Raw genomic sequence first — 21,285 nt, 5'->3', positions numbered from 1 at the left:
TCCAGTGGCCTTACCTAGGGCTGTCCTGTAGTGAACCTCTTCTTTGTCATCTAGGGCTTCGTAGTTAATAGATACTGTTTAATGACCTTTAGGTCCAGGTGGCCTGTATGCTCGGTTAGTCTCCAGTGATGACAACCTTCACTGACGCACTCCTGATGCTCAGGAGGCTAGTAACCCACCATAGATCTGGACTTAGGAATGCACTTCCTGTCTCCAAGCACACACCCCTATACTCTAGGTTAACTATAATTGTCCCAGTGGCTCCTCAGCTCTGCAGAGTGCAGCTGCAAATGCTCTGGATCACCATCTACCCAGGCCTACCCTCCATGTAAGTTACCCTTTACTAAATGGATCCACTGATGGTACGGAGCTGCCTGCCTTGTTTTTAGGTCTCAAGATACCTTCTCAGTTCAGTGGGCACTTTTTGTTCCTTCTGTGCAACAACTACCTCCACTCTTGCTCAACCGTATACTTCAAATATGTGCAGTTCATTGCAGGGTAATTATACCTCAATAAAGCTATTAAAATAAAACATTTTAAAAGAGGGGTTGGGGGGCTTCCCTGGTGGCGCAGTGGTTGAGAGTCCGCCTGCCGATGCAGGGTTCGTGCCCCGGTCCAGGAAGATCCCACATGCCGCGGAGCGGCTGGGCCCGTGAGCCATGGCCACTGAGCCTGCGCGTCTGGAGCCTGTGCTCCGCGACGGGAGAGGCCACAACAGAGAGAGGCCCACGTACCGCAAAATAAATAAATAAAAGATGGGTTAGAACAAACCTGTTCATGGTTCTACAAGCAAGAAACATTCGGAAAGTCGACAGAAATGTTTCCGGAAACCTTCACCTCATTTCTTTGCTCAGATCTGACCTTGGCCTGCTTAGCAGTCGACACACAAACAAGAAAAGCATCCTGTGCTGAATTTCAAAGGGAGCTTACCTTCCTCTCAAGCTCATTAGTAACTGCATCCAAAACCACCTTATGGTGTGCAAACACTAGAAACTTCTCTCTTCCACTTTCCAGTAGGTCCAGGATATATTCACTGTATTTGACAATGACAACACAATAAATTAAACACATATGCAATCCAGCTGAGATTAATTACTGAAAAGTGACTGCATCTGTAGCAGATACCTTCTGGGTACCTGCCTTCCCAGCTCATTCTCTCCCTCCTCTGAGGGCTGACCTCTCCCCTTGCCCTCAGCAACTGTGGGGAAGTCATCTTCCGCCATATGCAGAAAGAGTTCTTCCATACTTTTTAGTCATCTCCCAAACACAAATAAATCAAAGTACCCTTATGTTTTACATGTCTCTGATAGGTTACTGAAACATTCTTATTATTACCTGGGGTCATACAAGATAATTAACAGTTTGCACTTTGGCTGCTACTATCATTATAATGTGTTTGCAATAAAAATTGAAGTGTTGTTTACAGATCTGAAAATGCCTGTGCAGGGACTGAGGGATTCTTGACAGTAATAAATTTCTGGCAATGTAGTACTGAGACGTAAGTAACAATACTGAAGAGACGTCAGGGATCGCCCTCCAGCTCCCTTCCACATCAGACTGCAAACCACAGGGCCGGCAGTTAAGGCAGTGGTATACGTGAATTCTTTTTTCCAAGGCCAAGGAATACGGGTGAAAAGGCCTTGTTTACATGGTCTTCATTCTGCTTTTAATTTACTTCTCTCCTCCATCCACTGTGTTTTTTCTTGACTTTCTGCTCCTTATCTTTAGCTGTGGCCTTAAAGGAAGGCAGCGACCCCCAGGAGCTGTAGGGAGAAGAGTCACCCAGTTGGCAGATCCCAAGCTTGCCCTGGCACTCGCGCCCTGCAGAGGGTTCCCAGTCCCAGTACAGGTCACCGGTGGCTCCTGCACGGGTGGCGGGAAGGTCAGCTTCCTCAGACAGGACACAAGGAGCCCTCGCTGTGCCTGAGGCCATCCCCACACGTGGGTGTGTGTCTGGGCAAAGAACAGACATTGCTCTCCTTGGGGAAGGACAAATCTCCAAGGTTTCCTATTACAGTACAGGCAGGTGGGGAAAAGGTAAGCAGACTCTCTTCTAAATGTCTAAGAATTTTTTCAAACAACACTATGACCAACTACGGTATGGATTTGAGTTCAGTTCGTGAATTGTTGGTACTAATAGAATCTACTTTAATTAGTTTGAGAGACATAAAATTTGCCATGATATAAGCAAAAAAGTTAACTGCTACAGCATCAGAAAGTCACAAGGCCATGAAATCAACTTGGCCAGCCATAAACACCACGGCCCCCAGTTTTCCTGACGCCTCTCACCCTCTACATCTCAGACGTGGCATTGCTGCTCTGCCCTTCCTCACGTCCCTGAGCTACCGAGCGGGAAATATCTGCCGACCACAATAACCTTCGCTGTATATTGAAAGATGTCCATTAAAATGAAAACGAACAACAGCAAAAATGGGAAGAAAAGCAACTATCAGAGGAAACTGGGGTTTTAAGATTTATAATCTAATTTCCACTTACTAGCTGTATGATTCTGAAGTTTAGAGATTTACGTTAGATTTACTCAGTTTCTGCATTTTAACTTTATTCTACTGATCTCACGAGGAGTCTATAAATGTGACATGAGTTAACAGATGTCAAAACTGTTGGAAACTATAAATCACTATATAATTTATCATGGAATTTTGAAAAAGTATGTATAAGGTATGTTATGATTTGAATGTTTGTGTCCCTGCCCCCCAGTTCATATGCTGAAATCCGAACCCCCAATGTGGGGCCTACGGGAGGAGATGGAGTTAGTGTTCTTATAAAAGAGACCCCAGAAAGCACCCTTCCCCTTCCACTATGCAAGGACACAGCGAGAAGAGGGCTGTCTACGAGCCAGGAAAAGAACTGTCACCAGACTCTGAATCCGCCAGCGCCTTGAACTTGGACTTCCCAGCCTCTAGGACTGTGAGAAATACATGTTTGTTGTTTAAGGTGCACGGCCTACGATATTTTTGTCATAGCAGCATGAATGGAGTAAGACAAGGTATTACCGAAGTTTATTTATAAGGTGGAAAATGGTTAGATTTAAAATTCCTAAGGGAAATGGATGGCTCTGGGCCCAGCACTCAATGGACCCTGGATTTTGCAGGTCACAAGCTGAGACAGCGAGGGAAGGGGCTCACACCCATGCCATGTGTTATTCAGCAGCACATGAGAAATGTCAGCGGAGGCAATTCAGATTAGTGTCTGAGAGAGAAGTTTCCAGGCCATAAAAACCATATCTGGAGTTCACTGGTCTCTTAAACAGTATCATAAATGAAAAGGGCAGTGCCCAGAGGGTGAAGGAGAGCTGCCCGACATTCAGGAGTCTTTGCGGAGAGTCTGTGATTTGAACAACGCAGCGAACTCACTCTCCAACCACATTTAAGGGTGCAGAGGGAGAGGCCGGTGAGGCTGGGAGATGCAGAGGCTGAGTGAGAGGGCAGGGCAGGCTGTAGGTCTCCATCTATCCATGGATCTCGGTCCCCACAGCCAATCTGGGACCGCTCAACCCACGCTAAATTCATTCCATTGTAATTGAATCACTTGGACCATTACCCTGCCTGAGTCTCACACAAATGTTAAACAGTAAAAAATTAGGCAAGCTGCATGTCGTTAGACTTGCTTCAAGTTTCTATCTCAGTGATATGTGAAGAGCAGTGGGTTTTTCTTTCTTTAGCCAAGGCAGACAATTGAGATTTTTTTCTTTCAAGTCAGTGAATAATTTTAAGAACAGAAATTATTACACCAGCTTTAGTTGAGAAGACAGAAGGAGACCAAGTGTGACAACAGCCACTTGCCCGTATCTTTTGAACAAACGATGGTATTCACCTTCTTTCTTATTTAGGTAAATGACAGCTGAAACATGATGTCTTTGGAGATGACCAGAGAATCTCCGTAAGGCAGCTTCCTGGTCTTCTGTGAAACCCCTAATTTTTTTCCTACAGGCAAGTGACCACAGTTCTCTTAGCAAGAGGAAAACTTCCCTTCAGTGTTTGGGTCACCCAACCCTGCTCATAAGTGGCTCCAGCTCCAGCTCACTTGGGTTAAGACGGGATCTCGCAGGGACCCCAAGCACATCCTGGCAGGGCTCCAGCGACAAGCCTACTTATGCCTCCTGGGTGATGGTGCCCTAAACTTTATATTCAAGGCAACTACCATTCAAATCGCTAATCATTTCTTACAGAGCAATAGAACCATCCTGACGGACTAAGATAACAGGTATTTCTTTTCAAAAAAGAGAGAGAGAGAGAGAGAGAAGTCGACACTTGGTGTTCACTTACATGACAGATGGGATTTTAGCTTCAGCTGTTCTGTTGAAGAAGAGAATAAGGGCTTCTTTCTGCTGCTGTTTCTGTGGAAGGAGAAATCGAGGGTTTGAAGTCTCCTACTCTGAGAACTCCGTGACACGCTGACATAATCATCACCACCAAGAGCTTCACAAATCCCAACATCCATCGCCAGAGCTGAGAGGCCCTGACTTACCCACGCGCTTCAGCCACGCCACAGACACTGTCTGCACTCTGGTTTTGTACTGGGAGACAAAGTAGCATTACAGATGTTCTGTCACCCTTCGAGAACTGTTGTGAGAATCCCATGAGGCAAGGAACATGCAAGCTCTTTGGAAGGGCATTGCAGGTAGTGCTTCACCATCCATGCCAAGCTCATGTGCTCAGCGGGAAGGCAGCCCTGCTAAGCACACCTATTTACTATAGGTATTACAGCCTGGTGACAACTTACACATGACAGTGGCCCACGATGTTCCCCCACCCCTTTCCTTCTGCCAACTTGTGTCCATACCCAACTGACTAAGCTCACCTCTAAGACTTACTGAATCATTTCCAACTGACCCCAACTAGTCTATTCTAGTATCATCTCAAAATGTTATTCACATGTTTCTGGCCTGTGTGCACAGAAGGTAATTGACTTCCCTCAGGAGGAAACGGTATTTTCTTTATAGTTTGCATCTAAATAAATCCCAATAAAGAATGCTAACCCAGGAGGTGCTTAACCAGTTTCACAACAATATGAGATAACATTTACCATTACTCTTGGGTTCCCAGAGAGGACAGATACTCTTACCATCCTTGGTGGGGCAGCCATCCCCTTCCACTAGCCAGCATGGGTTTACAGATGCTCCTACATTTTGGGCCTGGGCCCTGTGAGGCCAGTGATTGACATGGCAGCTTCCTCATGGAACAAAGAAGTGACCCAACAGTAAAAACACCTATGGCCCGGAACTCATTAATAACTCAGGAAAGCAGCCACAGCTGGACTGTACCTTAAACTACACACACCACAGATGGTGAGAAAAGCTACCTGGTCAAAATCGTTTTTTGGCTTTAAATAGCACCTCTCCTCTAGGCCTTGACAAGAAAGAAGAAAGAGACCCAGGAACCACAGGAATCCGTAGGGGCAGTGACGGGGTAGTGGATCCATTTCATTTTCTACACGAGTCGTGGCAGTGGTGGGCACCGTCCCTCCTATTTTGTGGCAGCAGTTCAATTAAACAACTCTAACCTCCCGTGAACTCACACTGAAGATGTGATTCTGTGTGTGTGTCTTAACTTGTTTCTCAGCCCAGTCAGGATTCTGATGAGGCTCTGGACACACACACTTTTCGCGTGTGGCCCATGAACTCACATGGAGTCCGTTCGTGTCTCTCAAAGGGTCCCCTGCAGTAGGTTAGGCCCTCCAACCACCGAACGCGTCCCTAGTAGGATATGCTGAAGGGACAGTGTCAGGCTCCCATCTGACGACCTCACCCGCAGCGTGTACGCCTCAAGGAGACTGCACCCTACCCGTTCTCAGTCCGCAATTAAACTCCTGTTCCTTCAGAGACTCTTGTCAGGTCCTTCCCTCCCACCCACACTCAGGCCACACTTGCTCTTAGAAAGGGAGAGGGCAAAACAGATGGAGAGATGGTAGAAAGCACTTTCAGAAACCCCGCCCCAAGATTTAACAGGCAGAGCCAATGTGGGTGTGAGAAAACAAACATCATTACTACACACAGCTTGGGAGATGGTACCCTGGGCTAATAATTACCCTTTTGGGGCTGTTATCCATAGGTACCAAAAGTCTTCAAAATATGCCCATGCCCTGTGATGCAGCAACTCACTCCTACAATTTACCCTCAGGATAGAATTGGAGGTACACAAATTCAGATGTAAACTGCTTTTTCAGCGTAGTGTTACTTAGCATAGTGAACAATTGAACTAACTTCAATGTCCAACTACAAATGACTGGCAAAATTACAATATAGCCAGGTGAGAAAACATCATGCAGTCTTCAAATATTACGTTTTAGAAGAACAACAACAACATGGAGAAGGGTACAGATAGCTTTGTAACCTGCTTTCTTCCCCACTTGATGTATCTTTATAAGATCCCAATTCTGCTTTTAAAATATATGTTGCTTATTATGTACATAAGTTATAATATATATAGAGAGATAATATATATTTTAAAGCAAAAAACACATAAATTTTATAGAAAAAATACCAAAATGATATATGCCAAAATTATGTAATATAAATAGATGGGTTAATCTTTTTTTTTTTTTTTTTTTTGCGGTACACGGGCCTCTCACTGCTGTGGCATCTCCCGCTGCGGAGCACAGGCTCCAGACGCGCAGGCTCAGCGGCCATGGCTCACGCGCCCAGCCGCTCCGCGGCATGTGGGATCTTCCTGGACCAGAGCACGAACCCGTGTCCCCTGCATCGGCAGGTGGACTCTCAACCACTGCGCCACCAGGGAGGCCCTCTATTGTATTTTTAGTGTGGGAGAAATCAATAGTTTTATCTTAAAAAAAAATCTCCCCAAACTGATAGACATAATACTAGCCCATTAACTATCTTATTACTTCTTTTGTCAGCCATGGACTGGGAAATTTTAAATAACCTGCATTCTTTGTTCCTGCCTCTTAGATTTTTATTAAATTAGATCCACTGGGTTCTGAATTTATTTTTCTATGTTGGAATCTAAGTGGATTGTCAAACGGCAGAAAGGTGAGCTGATACTGTCACCAGGAAGTCTGCATGGACCAGTTCCATTTTTCTGTTCCTGGTCTTGCTGATCAAAAAAACGGCTTTAGACAAAAGATGATTAGAGTCAGCTTTTCTTAGCCTGTGAACAGCGATCTATTATTTTGGCTGAAAATGAGAAAAAGATTTCACTGTACATTATGTTTTATAAATTGGCCGCTTCACCTTGGCTTCTGTGATTTAAAGCTTTTTAAAAAATGTCTTCCTCCAGATGGGAAGGTGTGGGAACAAAGAAAGAAATCACTTTTTGACAGCCTAGCAGTGCTTTGCTGGAACCACCATAATGTGTAAAATTACAGGGAAACTTGGGGCTACAGAGTCACTCTAAAAATGGTGGTGGTGGGGTCCTTTCTGTAGATTCAGAGACTAAAACCACAAAACCATGATTCTCCATTTTAACACTTTCAGTTCAGGATTTCACAGCCAGTCAGGGCTTGGAAGGCGTGTTGATGGCCATCTGGCCCAAGCCCCGGCTGACACTGGCTCCCCTTCCTGGGTTAAGTTGGCAGGAGGGTGCTCCCAGTCAGATCCACGGTTTGTACATGCATCAAGTCTGGGGCTTTACAGTAAGAAAGGTTCTGATGTTCTACAGGGTCATGCTCATAAATTCATTTGCTACTTGGATTTTCCATTATAAAAATTAATTTACATTAAAGAACACAAAAGAAAACCAAATTTTCAAGAATTTGTCTTATTATCTGAAAGAATTTAGCATGTGGCTTGAGCATCACATGCTGAAGGCAACCTGTATCTATTCAATTTCTCTCTCTTAGGGACAAACCTAAATTTCCCAAGACACCAAGGAAGCACATAGCAATTCTCCAGCACTGGACTGGGAAGAACTCAAGGCCCCTTCTCCACTGGATTCTTGAAGAATTACACTGCAATTTAGGGTTTGTTTTCACAATCTGCAAAATAGTGTTAAGACTCTGGGCTGTAGAAGCAGAGACAACAATCACACACAACAGGCAGGACTCAGAGCAACTGTCCCAAGTCCTTCATACTTTTCCAGCACCAAGCCTATGAGGTAGGTCGTGGCTCCCCTTTTTAGGGAAGAAAGTATCTACAAATCCCAAAGAATTTAAGGGACTTGCATGGCTACGGGGAGTTATAAACACCCAATATTCCTGATTTCCATGGCTCAGCCCAGTCAATTTCACATCACTGTCGATAAACTCAGAAATCAAACTTGCAGGTTACATATGAAATCATCTTTGGAAAGAGCCACTCACCTAACTGTGTACATTGGCGGAAAGTTTAAAAAATGCTTTCAAACCTTGCTGCACTAAGTTCAAAATTCCCATACGTCTTTTTGGCCATACTGCCTCTTGACCACTTAACGTGACTTTCCTCCTCAATTCTAATGCCCACAGACCGTTTTGTCAGTTGTCTACACCGGCTGCTCTCCACCACCTGGTTCAGGAGATGGACTGGGTACAGGTGAGGGTGTCCTCTGGGGACTCCCACGAAATACTAATAGACTTTCTTCCATCACACACACAAGGAACTAAAACATAGCATTTTATAAACATTCAGACCTCTGCATCTAAAAAGATCACACATCTGAATTTTTCCCATTAATATTACATACACTATACATGTTCCTTGCTTTCCTTGTCTGGTGGAGTTCACTGGTGGGCAAAAGTTAGTAGACATTAAAGGTTTAAGAAAGTTCTAAGAAAAAACTAAAATTGAGAAAATATTTTTATTCACTGCCTTTTTTTCTCTAGAAATCAGAAAAAGACATCAATGCTGATTTTAGCAACAGAACACCCCGGTTCTGCTCATGGTTCCACTGAAATATAATTTGAGAACCACTGGTCTGTATGTCCACGTCAACGTTAAGGAACTTCACTTGAAAACTCCACGGCAAAGAGATTACGCTTGCTCACTTCCTCCAGGCCATCCCAATTATTATGTATAATACAGCATAAATTAAATACTGCTAGACAAGTTACCAGTGCATCCTCTACCCTACACTGCTTCTTAAAAATGACTAGCCAGTCTTGTTCATCACATGGTAAAATAACATTAAAAAAAAAAATCACACATGCTGTCTCCTGTCATCTTATTTATTTTGTACTCTCCCAGAAGGCTAGTATCTCATGTAGATCTAAGTTTCCGTATACAGGGTAATATCAAGCCCAGATAATGCTTTATGATAATGTCAGAAAATGTCAATGACTGTCATTTTCTTGGGAATGAAAATTGCAAGGTTTTTATCCCAAGAGGACAGAAACGGGTCTGGTATAGATTACTTTATAGCACTTAGCACAGTATGACACTAAAGACAGATATGAAACGAAAGTGTTTTGAAAAGACAAAGTCACCATAGTGGAAAGAGCCCTAATATATAGGGCTAACAGGCTTGGTTATAGCCTCAGCTCTGCCATGGAGTAGCCATAAGACCTTGGGCAAATCCCACTCTCTGTGAGCTTCAGTTTCCCCCTCTATAAAATGGGGGTGCCAACTTGTTGCCAACCATAAATGACCGTAATAAGGATTAAAAGTTAAGAGAGTTTGAAAACTCTTTGTTATATAAATGTCAATTTGTTTTTTTGACTAAAGCAAAAGACATGAGATGATTAGAGCGTTAACATATATAACAAATACACTTAGGACTAATTTCTAATGACCGTTACTAAAGGAAGTATTCTCAAAATACACTAAACATAAACTCCAACTTTCTTTGAGGGACTCAGAATACATATCACCATCCTGTGGTTGCCCTGGCGTTTATCTCTATGACTGTCCATCAACAGTGATCTACACAAGTAGAAAACTGCAAATTAATACGAGATTTTGGAAGTAGACTAGGTAGGCTGAGAAATGAAGCGGGCTCACCATCCTGCCCGGGGCGAGGGAGAGAGGTTACGGGAAGACAAGGTCGGGGGACTCTGGGTCAGCTCTGCAGTGCCCCTCCAGCGCAGGAACAGCTGTGCACAAGGGGACCTTCCCAATCCCCATCTCTAGCCCCGGACTCACAGTGCTCTCCTTGGTGGTCATCTCCTTGGCCGCGGCATCCAGGGCAGCTCTGGTCCTGGCGCTGATCCGGCCTGGGGCGACCACCACCATCTTGCGCTGTTTGGCTGGGAGCTGGCAGAGGACGTCGCCCTTGAGGCGTCGCAGCATGACCGTCTCCTCCAGCAGGAGCTTCAGCTCCCCCAGGTTGGAGGAGCCTGAATAATCCCATCCCCAGGGCAGCTGTGGAGGCAGAACCGAGACACAGCTCGTGAGAGTCCCCAGGGCCCAGGACTGGAGCTGTCACCTCCGGGAATGGCCTTCTCGCAACCCTCTCTTCCCTTGGCTTTGTTCAGAGAACTTCAAGTGGCTTTAAGGGATGAATAAAATCTCACAGAATACAAATGAGAAACAGGAAGGAAAAGGAAGAAAGAAAGTCAGGAATGAGAGAACCAAAAACTTGTATCATGGCGTCCCACAGTTTGGCGCTATCCTTTCTAGCAGCAAAGGCAAGATGTCAAGCGGTTTGGTGCCTGTTACATTGAAGAACAAACGAGACACTCAGCTTGTCAGACTCTTCCCATACACTAAATGCACAAAGTTTCCCTAGGGCTTACCCGACTGAGCCTGTTGCACAAGGTAACAGATGATGCTGTAACATCTTTATTTGATGGGGGTTACAGGGATTACGAAGCTGCTCTTCCCCAGCGTGGGCCTCACCATGCGTGACCTGGTGAATGCCATTGCGGTGGCCATGGTGGAGGCGGCTGAAGGGAAGAACCCAGAACACAGGTGCTGCAGTCTTGCTGAAACCAGAGGTGGGTTTTAGAGCGCCCAGGCAGTCCTTCATAAAAATGGTTCCTTCATTTAGCAGCTCAAGGAGGCAGTGAGCAAGAATGTCTACTTCCTACCACACAGGTAGACAAGATCCTACCGATTAAAATAAAAACCCTGCCCTTCACTAACAATCTTACTGGAAACAGGACTGACTTTTACGGTCCTGTAGAAAATCAGGGAGCCAGGGTATCTGCTGCCTTAGGGTTTCAGCTGCTCATTTGCCCTCATGCCTCACCCCACCCTGGACTGTGAACCACCGAGGGCAGGGGCTAGGCTTGATCATTTTCGAGGGCCAGTGGACCTAGTATAATGCTGGAGATGTGATAGGTGTCCTATAAACCTCTGCTAGATTGAGAGCAGGAAGAGACAGCCAAAGGTGGAGAAATAAAATGATCAAAAACTGCTTCTTCTTTTAAAAAAATACACCCTGAAATCAACTGGATGTTCTGAGCAAATGCCTTCACGGTATAGGGTCGAAAATGAGCTCGGCATGGGGCATTCTTTTCAGTGGCTTCTCTTAATGCAAGAATCTGGCCACAGTTAAAAGAAAAAAAAAAAGTAGAGACTTCCCTGGTGGCGCAGTGGTTGATAATCCGCCTGCCAATGCAGGGGACACAGGTTCGATCCCTGGTCCGGGAAGATCCCGCATGCCACGGAGCAGCTAAGCCCATGCACCACAACTACTGAGCCTGCACTCTAGAGCCCACGAGCCACAACTACTGAGCCCATGTGCCACAACTACTGAAGCCCATGCGCCTAGAGACTGTGCTCCTTAACAAGAGAAGGCACTGCAATAAGAAGCCTGCGCACCACGATGAAGAGTAGCCTCCACTCGCCACAACTGGAGGAAGCCTGTGCGCAGCAACGAAGACCCAACGCAGCCAAAAATAATAAATTAATTAATTAAAAAAAAAAAGTAGCCCTGGCCTACTGGCTGCATTATATAAAAATCATGCTAGGAACAAATGGATATCATAATTAATTTAGGTATAACGTTCCTACCTTCTAATATTATCAACTCTTAACCTTGCAGGTTAAAACCCAATAATACCAAAGGTTTTAAATGCGTAATACCGTAATTACAATCCAACAAGCTTTTATTGAAAACTTATCACGGAGCAGGCATTGGGCTAGGTGAAAGGAAGGATACAAAGATGGGGAAGGCAGCGTCTGACTATGTTTTCTTGGATGCTGGGGCAGTGGCAGCAGGAGGAGGACAAGGGCGAATCTGAGGATGGCCTGAATGACTGTGGAGACGGTGGCCAGAGCTTGGGAACCCAGGGAGGGACAGTGCAGCAGTAAAGGCAGGGAACGGCTCTGCCCTCAGCTCCCCCGGCCCCTGGCTAAACACAACACCATGCGCCCAGACGGTCGAGGAAGATAAGATCCTTTTCAGAAATCAAGTTGTCTTGAGGGATCGACACAACTGCGCACAACCTAACCTGGACTGATCCATGGGGAGACTTTGTTAAAGGCGTGTATGGCTTTAAATACATTTAATAACAGAAATCTCCTGCCTCAATAACCAGCTAAAAACGGTTTGCCATTAACTTTGCCAAGCACCACAAGTTGCATTATAAGTACTCTGAATGTAAGTGGATATTTTTAAAGTACTTGAAAAGCTGTTTTTTCTTTTCCAAAAGTATTTTAAAATAAGGCAGATGATCTTATTAACATCACTAACTTGCACGGCAAGGCTTTTCTCTCCCAGGTGGCATGGGTGATGAGTGAGGGGCAGCCGTTTCTCCAAGTGTCAGTGTCTTCGATGCAGACAGCAGCTCGGCGTATTTGTGACTTGATCAAAAGAAGGAATCCTTAAGGTCTGAAGTAATGAGCTTTAGAGTCCAGTTAGAGCCTCTGCACAGGGACACTGCCCGCAGGAGAGAAGCCAGGGTGAGCTGGAGTTGTGGCTTCAAGGTTACAGCAGAACAAGTGGGGAAAATGAGAAGTGATTTGCCCTTGAGAGAGGGGCCAGCGCCTGCCATTCTAATTCAGTGCTACTGGAACCTCACGGGAACAGGGTTTAGGCATCTGAGAAGTCTACCTTGCCGGACAAAAGACAACTGTTGAAGGATAAATCCATCACCCTGGCCACAGCTTTGAAAGTAGAGATTAGAAAGAGAAGTGAGTGACTCTCCCTTTCTGGTTTTCAGATCGTGGGTGTTCCGGAGCCTGGATCAGAGAGAGCTACTCGGGGCTCAGGAAGAAGGTTCGAACCAGCCCCATCACCTCCCACCTGTCAGCAATGACACCGACTGGGACTTCTGCTCCACCCATCACAGCACACCAAGGCCCCAGCACACCAGCGAACAGATGAGACTGTATCCCACTGGTGGGTCTGGAGAGAGTGAAGAGGGCACAGATGCCAAAAAGGAGAAGGCCACAGACTGTGTCTCTTCCTGAAAAGAGAACAGCCCAGTGCCTGAAGAAAACAGCTCAACTGATTAAGGAAAAACAACGAACTCCTAAGCAAACAAGGAGCTAATTCTGTGTGTCATCCTGTCTCGGGTTATTCTGGGGAAGAGCACTGGAAACGTGCACAGGCTTTGGCCAACCTGGCTATGGCTGCCTGACACGGAGAGACCCCCCAGCTCAGGCCAGGAAACATGCTGTGTCCACCAAGGACGCGCTGCTGAGCTACAAGGGAGACACGGCCGCAGACAAGGAGAGCGAGGAAATCCTGGAAGCTCTGGTCGTGCTCCGCCACACTCTGGGGGTGGCCTGGCTCCTGCCGAACCAAGACACAGAAGCCTGCTTCAACCTGAAGAGGCAGAGGGAACACGAAGGAGCGAAAGAACTACATGAGGGAGGCGTCTGGGGATTACCAGTCTCAGAGAAGGACCAAGTGTTGCTTGGGGCAGGGCCTCCTTGGCCATCTGCAGGTTGAACACAGCTCGGGCATACTTGGAACAGGCACTTGGCAACATTATTACTGCTGAGGGTGACAGGATGTCAGAAGTGATCGGTCTACAGAGGAACCACGCCCAGGCCCGCCAGCACTGGCAGCAGGCTCATTCGACCCGCGTTTCTTTGTTCACTGACTCAGCCCCCAAAGCGCAGAGGTGAGCATGTTACCGTGTCTGGAGGGACCCAGCACAGGGAATCTCAGCCAAGTTCAGCCGCCAAGTGTGGAGATGACACACGCTACACACGTGCCCTGTGGAGACCACACACGCTACACATGTGCCCTGTGGAGACGACACACGCTACACATGTGCCCTGTGGAGACGACACACGCCACACGTGTGCCCTGTGGAGACGACACACGCTACACGTGTGCCCTGTGGAGACGACACACGCTACACGTGTGCCCTGTGGAGACGACACACGCTCCACATGTGCCCTGTGGAGATCACACACGCTACCCATGTGCCCTGTGGAGATCACACACGCTACACACGTGCCCTGTGGAGACGACACACGCTACACACGTGCCCTGTGGAGACGACACACGCTACACACGTGCCCTGTGGAGACGACACACGCTACACACGTGCCCTGTGGAGACGACATACGCTACACATGTGCCCTGTGGAGACGACACACGCTACACATGTGCCCTGTGGAGACGACACACGCTACACATGTGCCCTGTGGAGATGACACACGCTACACACGTGCCCTGTGGAGATCACACACGCTACACATGTGCCCTGTGGAGATCACACACGCTACCCATGTGCCCTGTAAGGCACCAGCGGACAAGGAGACTGGTGAGAAAAGACAAAAACGCTGCCCTTTACCCTTCCTCTGCTCTCCACCTCCTGACTCTTTTCCTCTGGTTTGCAAGAGAGATGGTGGTGGCAGCTAGAATTTTCTTGATCTGTATTCAAAAGTGAGGTGCTGGGGCATCCAGAGGAAGCCCAGTGATGAATTCATCCTTCAGCAGTGGCCCTTTGTCTGGCAAGGTCATCCTCCTGAAAGCGGGGCTTTGGCAGAAAGGCACCGCTGAGGAAGATGGAGTCCCACGCCCAGCCAGGTGGCCAGACTGGTGACCGCTAATGGAGTCAACGGCCCGTCAGGAGGAATTCGCATTTGTGACTACTGTAATTTAAGTATTTTTTAAAATGCTGACTTTCTCATTTACGAAAGTAATCCATTTTGGCATACCTTATCTTCCAGTCATACATGAGAGAGACACAGAGGGGGGTGAAAGAGGCAGCGGGGGAAGAGAGGGACACAAAGAATGAATAATTAACTATAGGGGAAGTTTCGCATCCTACTTTTTTCCACTCTTTTATTTCCCCATGTCATTAAATAAACTTTTTTTCTTCAGCTAAAAAAAACTGAGGGGGCTTTCCTGGTGGCGCAGTGGTTAAGAATCCGCCTGCCAGTGCAGGGGACACAGGTTCGAGCCCTGGTCCGGGAAGATCTGACATGCTGTGGAGCAACTAAGCCCATGCGCCACAACTACTGAGCCTGTGTGCCACAACTACTGAAGCCCACATGCCTGGAGCCCGTGCTCTACAACAAGAGAAGCCACTGCAATGAGAAACCCTCAGCAACCAGAGAAAGCTCGCACAAAGCCATGGAAGACCCAACACAGCCAAAAAAAAAAATAAATAATTAATTAAATAAATTTATTAAAAAAAACAGGTTTTAGAAATCGTGATTTTTAAAATTTTTTTATTTTTTTGGCTGCGTTGGGTCTTGCTGCTGCACACAGGCTTTCTCTAGTTGCGGCGAGTGGGGGCTACTCTTCATTGTGGTGCACAGACTTCATATTGTGGTGGCTTCTCGTGTGGAGCAAGGGCCCTAGGCGTGTGGGCTTCAGTAGTTGTGGCTCGTGGGCTCTAAAGCGCAGGCTCAGTAGTTGTGGCTCACGGTCTTAGCTGCTCCGTGGCATGTGGGATCTTCCCGGGCTAAGGATTGAACCCGTGTCTCCTGCACTGGCAGGCAGATTCTTAACCACTGCGTCACCAGGGAAGTCCAGAAATCACGATTTTGATTGCAACGGCATTTGTTTACAAGGCTTCCTCTGCCATTTCTGGAGAACGGAAGCTGTGCAGACTGTATCTTCAGGGGCAGCTGCTCCATTGGCACCGTATTCATAGAGATAATTTGCAGGTCAGAGGCTTCTGGCCTGCTGACCGGGCACGATTCACTATAATGAGTCGACATTTAAAGCAAAGGCCCACTGATGAGAGCCCACCAGGGGAGCCTGAGATCATGCTTCCCACTCCACCTGTTCAAAGGCTTCCTCTGTCCTTTTTGCACAGAGTATGTAGGGCCTCGGCCTCACCTGGAGCTCACCTCAGTGCCCTTCTCTGAGGCAAGAGCTGTTGGCTTTCAGAGCTCCAGGCACCTATGCATCGGCCACTGGTCGCTCTACTAGAAAACACTAACGTGGAATCACCACAAGCATTAGAACTCGGAGGGGCTGCTCTTATCTTACCGTAGAGGACACTCCAAGGTCAGAGTTAGGGGCAAAGCAGAGCTAAAATCTGAATCCAGCTCTATGGCCAGTGATTTTCTGATCACACCACAGCCAAAAAGAAGGAATGGAAAGGGAGGTGTGAAAATCAGGGTGGGGTGGGCGGGGAAGAGGGGGAATAAAGAACACATACCCGCTTGGCACCACAGTAGCGAAGTCCAAAGGCATGGAACTGAGGGAAGAAGGTCGGCCTGACGGCGAGGATCTGCGTGTAGAGCTCTGCCGGCCGGGACATGGCTGGGGTGCCCGACAGTAAGATCACCCTCTTGGCAACCTAGAACACAAAAGCCCAAGATGCTGAGACGCACAGAGGACACGCAAGAGATGTCCCCAGCACCCCCAGGAGTTGGAGCCGAGGCCCCCGGAACAGTACACCCCGGAATCTTGCATGAACACCTTCACTTCCTCGCACTCTGACCGCAGGTACTTCTCAAGTTCATGCATCTTAGATCCAAGGTAGATCTAGATTCCAAAGACACTACGGCTGGCCTCACTCCAGAGCTCTGGGTGGCCACAACCTGGGAACTCTAAGCGAAGGTACCATGACCAGAGAAAAAGAGCATGTGTGCTCCGAGAACCTCACGGTGTGACCTGGGTAAGAGGCTGGGCGTCATCTCCTAAGCTGCCTTGGCCACACCCTCTGCCTGCATGTACATCAGTACTCAGTCCCTTACACTGAATTCTATCTTGTCTGTCTCCCTCACTAGACTGCAAGCTTCTTGAGATCAAGGACTGGGCTGTGTCCACCTCTGTTTCCGTAGAACAGTGGCTGGCACAAAGTAGGCAATCAATAAATATTCACTGTATGCCTAAAAATGTTCACAAGGAAGCTAACTGGTGTCCTACGGAACGTGGAGTAAACTCAAAGAATCCAGCATGGGTAGAGGAAGGGGAGGTAGGAGAGACAGCAGCAGGTCCGAACTTTTTCCAGGATGGATTTCTGACACCCAAGCTGAACCTATGATTAGATACTGACACCTAGGACCAGCCCTTTCTCAATCCCAGGAGAAAGCATCAGCAATGACCTGTGTATAAGCCTCTATTTGTTTTCTTTAGAGGAGGAAAAAAAAAAAAAGGCTGTCACTAGCTCAGCTGCACAATGCTTTGAGCCTAGAGATCCCTGATTCAAGCTCATCTGGTAGTTAATAAGGACTTTAAAAGGTGGGACCCGGATCCATCTACCCTACACTCAGCCCAGGCCTGCAGCAGCCTGCTCAGCTGAGGGCAGGATGGGCGTAAACAGTTGGTCAATTCCAGTGACAGACTTCGGGCTCCTCCTTAGCGTGACACCAACCTGACCCAAGAAGACCAGACCCCAAATCCTACCTCTTACTCAGATGAGAAAGAGGGTGAGATATAAAAGGAGACACTTCCCTACTGTACTAGAACACGGAGTGGCCACAGATCACTGGTGGTAAAATCCATTTCAGCTCTGGGAAGGGACCCTACTGGGGGGCTCAGTTGTCTAGAAACAGCTTGTTAACCACTGTAACCTCGAGTTAATGATGGCAGCATAAGGCAATCGCATGCAGTCAGTTACCTAGGGGAGGAAATCAGGTTTTCAGATAGATACACGGCCTCATAAAAGTAAATAAATACAGGTGCAGCAGAGGGAAGGAAAATGATTATAAATATACAACATATATACCGTTCTTGAGATGCACTTCTGCCCGCTCAGCAGCTGCTAAGACCTAATTCCATTAGGACAGGAGAGCCATGAACTTCTCCAGCTATAATTTTCCACAGTTCAACTACCTGGGCCTTCTAATTTCCTCCATGGTTTAATGCAGACTCATTAAAATAACAATGAGCTTCTGGAATGACGCCTGTTACACCACTTGCCTTGGCTCGAGACCATTTCAATGAAATGGGGAAAATGAGAAGTCTTATCGGTAAGAGAAAATCAGCTCACCATCCAAACCTATTCCCCACATCATCACTGCTGTAGCCTGGGGATGGAGCCTGGGCAGCAGCTCACAGATCAGGTGCTGGAAATGAACTCCAGGGTTCTCTGCCCGATATTTATAGGACGGAGTTAACATGGAGTCAGACCTCCCATATACTGTCCAGACTAGGGTGGTGATGGGACCGTTGAAAATGGATGCTTGTGGGTGTTAAAAAAGCAGAGGCAGCATTATGGAAAGAGAAAAGGCCAGCTTTGAAAAGAAACCAATACGGCGTCTCATCTATTATGGAATGACTTAGCCTGCTCAGCCCCGACACGTTTATTGTCATCACTGTCATCCGTAAGGCCTTCAATTGTGCCCGGTTTCACGTGGTTTATATGCCACCCTCTACCCTTGAGAACTTCCGGTTTAGGAAAATATAAATGCATAAAACTACATAAATCAACCCTAAATTGAACGCCTTACAGGTAACTCTTCTAGCACCCAAGAAACCCACAATGGAACAATGCAAAAAAACGATTTCTATTTAGCGTCACAGAGAAGTTAGTTGATTCACACGAGCAGGGGACTCTTCCTGCAGCCTGCCTGATCACACTGGGGGTGAGAGCAGACCCTCCTAGTGGACACCGCCCCCGCTGTGGCCTGAAGAGGCAAAGAGCCATCTCTCCAAACGCAGAGGGACTGGGTTTTCTGTTCTAGGTGCAGAGGAACTGGGTTTTCGACTCCTTGCTTGTATATCACAAGTACTGCCATTGTAGTACTGTACAAAACATCCAAAACCTGGTTACAAATCCAACAAAAGGGATCAGATGATACACATTCTGACAAATTTATACAATAGACTACTATTTGTAAGAATGAGGTCCAGTTATCGGGAATGAGGTGGCATGATTACCAAGATACGCCATTAAGGGAAAAAAGGAAGGTGCAAAACTGGTTGTAGAACACTCTAGGGAGGGAGAAAGGAAACACACGTTGAATGTACTGACATGGGCACAGACTAATTTTTACAACTAAACCCCAAAATCCAGTAACTGTGGCTGTCTTCGAGGAGAGAGATCAAGGGACTGGGGGATCCAGAGTGGGGAGAAAGAGTTATTTTTCACTGTACACCCTTCTGTACTCTTTGAATATATCACCTAGTTAAACTACTTCAATGAAAAAGGAAAAGAAAAAGCTCAGACACCTTAGACCACTATGCTCATCTGATCTAGCCAATCAACAGACATAAAAGGACTCTACTCCCACAAAAAGAGAAACAGCTATTTATCAGGGAAGGATGGTGGGATTCTGAGGGCCTTTCTTCTTCTAAAGAAATAATCTGGGTGAGCTGTGACAGGGCGAGAGAGAGTCATGGACATATACACACTAACAAACGTAGTAAGGTAGATAGCTAGTGGGAAGCAGCCGCATGGCACAGGGATATTGGCTCGGTGCTTTGTGACAGCCTGGAGGGATGGGATAGGGAGGGTGGGAGGGAGGGAGACGCAAGAGGGAAGACATATGGGAACATATGTTTATGTATGACTGATTCACTGTTATAAAGCAGAAACTAACACACCATTGTAAAGCAATTATACCCCAATAAAGATGTTAAAAAAAAAAAAGAAATAATCTAACTGGTTTAACAATAAAAAGCACTATAAAAAAAAAACACACACTAAAGGAAACTCAAACACACCTCACTGCTCACAATGGAAAAGTCAGATACCCTTCAGGCCTGGAGTCATGTGGAGAAAAAGACCATGTGATTTGGCCTGAGCAGGAGTGAAGGTGGTGATGCGTGGCCAGACTGGATTTCAGAGGCAACTATCAAAAGGTAAAACTACGACCCAGAAATTCTGAGTGGAAGAATTCGTCCTAAGAGGACAAAGTATACAAGCTATGAACATACGGATGATGTTCACTTGCAGAATTATTTATAATAGCTAAACAGTGTCCAACACTAAGGGTTAAATCATGGGATGCGTCCATACCACAGAACGCTCCCAAACCATTAAAAATGATCTTGGGGGCTTCCCTGGTGGCGAAGTGGTTGAGAGTCCGCCTGCCGATGCAGGGGACACGGGTTCGTGCCCCGGTCCGGGGGGATCCCACATGCCACAGAGCAGCTGGGCCCGTGAGCCATGGCCGCTGAGCCTGCATGTCCAGAGCCTGTGCTCCGCAGAGGGAGAGGTCACAACAGCGAGAGGCCCATGTACCGCCAAAAAAAAAAAAAAAAAAAAAAAATCTTGCCCTACAGCTGACATGTTAGAAAAATAACCAAACTGTTAACAGTGGTTTTCTATGTTGGAGGGATTAAAGGTGATTTCAGTTTTGTTCTTTATAGCTTTCTGTCTTGCCTACTTTCACACAGTTGAACCTTGAACAACACAGGTTTGAACTGTACAGGTCCACTTAGGCAGATGTTTTCAATAGTAAATACTACAGTCCTATACTGCCTGAGGTTGGATGCATCTCAGTATGTGGAGGAACCTCAGATATGGATGGCCAGCTAAATATAAGTTAAAGGCACGTTAAACCCCCGCTGCTCAAGGGTAAACTGCAGATGAAAACAGAACCACCTCGCTTCGCAGCCCAGGAAAACGGTGCTGTAGGGGAAGAAAGATGTCACATTTCCCATGGGACAACACCACTAGTTTCTTACAACCTAAGCAAAACGTCCTCTGCATGCAGCTGCTGTTTCCATTCAGGAAACCCACATGATGTGGCCTATCTCACAGAGAGTAGGATATAACCTAATCACCTCATCATGAACATCTGCTGAAAATATTTTGACATATTAATTATCAGAATATAGTTCTAAGAGATGCACAAGTTAGAGGAACAGTCAAGTAGTATTAAATTCGGCCCTTCTTTGGCTCTTCAAAGGCATTATTTTCCTTCTTCCCAACTCTCCTCTTATTCCCAAAATACCTAGATTCACTCATTTCCTTAGAGTATCTGATCAGTGGTTCTCAACAGAAATGGGGAGGGGTAATTCCCCCCTCCTCCCCAGGGACGCTTGGCAAGACCTGGTTGTCACAACTGAAGGAGCCAGTGGCATTCAGTGAGTAGAGGCCAAGGATGCAGCTAAATGTCCTACGATGCCCAGGACAGCC

At 46.7% G+C, this 21,285-nt stretch overlaps 1 protein-coding gene and 1 pseudogene across 7 annotated transcripts in view; one reads left to right on the top strand and one right to left on the bottom strand.

The window, feature by feature from the left end:
• Positions 1–21,285, bottom strand: part of SMARCAL1 (SWI/SNF related, matrix associated, actin dependent regulator of chromatin, subfamily a like 1) — a 52,621-nt gene that overhangs the window by 8,332 nt on the left and 23,004 nt on the right. For all 7 annotated transcript variants that reach the window (XR_004483259.2, XM_049711891.1, XM_033427986.2 and 4 more), the window contains 4 exons: positions 16,411–16,551; positions 10,031–10,249; positions 4,287–4,357; positions 931–1,033 (listed from right to left, as the gene is read on the bottom strand). Coding sequence is in view for 6 of the 7 variants with exons in the window: in XM_049711891.1 (XP_049567848.1) it covers positions 931–1,033; positions 4,287–4,357; positions 10,031–10,249; positions 16,411–16,551 (534 nt within the window). In the remaining variant the exon portion in view is untranslated. The remainder of the gene's footprint in view (positions 1–930; positions 1,034–4,286; positions 4,358–10,030; positions 10,250–16,410; positions 16,552–21,285) is intronic.
• LOC105747828 (tetratricopeptide repeat protein 23-like) lies at positions 10,728–13,909 on the top strand (annotated as a pseudogene).

The sequence above is a fragment of the Orcinus orca genome, chromosome 7 (genome assembly GCF_937001465.1).
Source record: "Orcinus orca chromosome 7, mOrcOrc1.1, whole genome shotgun sequence".
Taxonomy (NCBI): Eukaryota; Metazoa; Chordata; class Mammalia; order Artiodactyla; family Delphinidae; genus Orcinus; species Orcinus orca.
The sequence above is the reverse complement of the archived record's forward strand: the minus strand, read 5'-3'. Positions and strand labels throughout refer to the sequence as shown.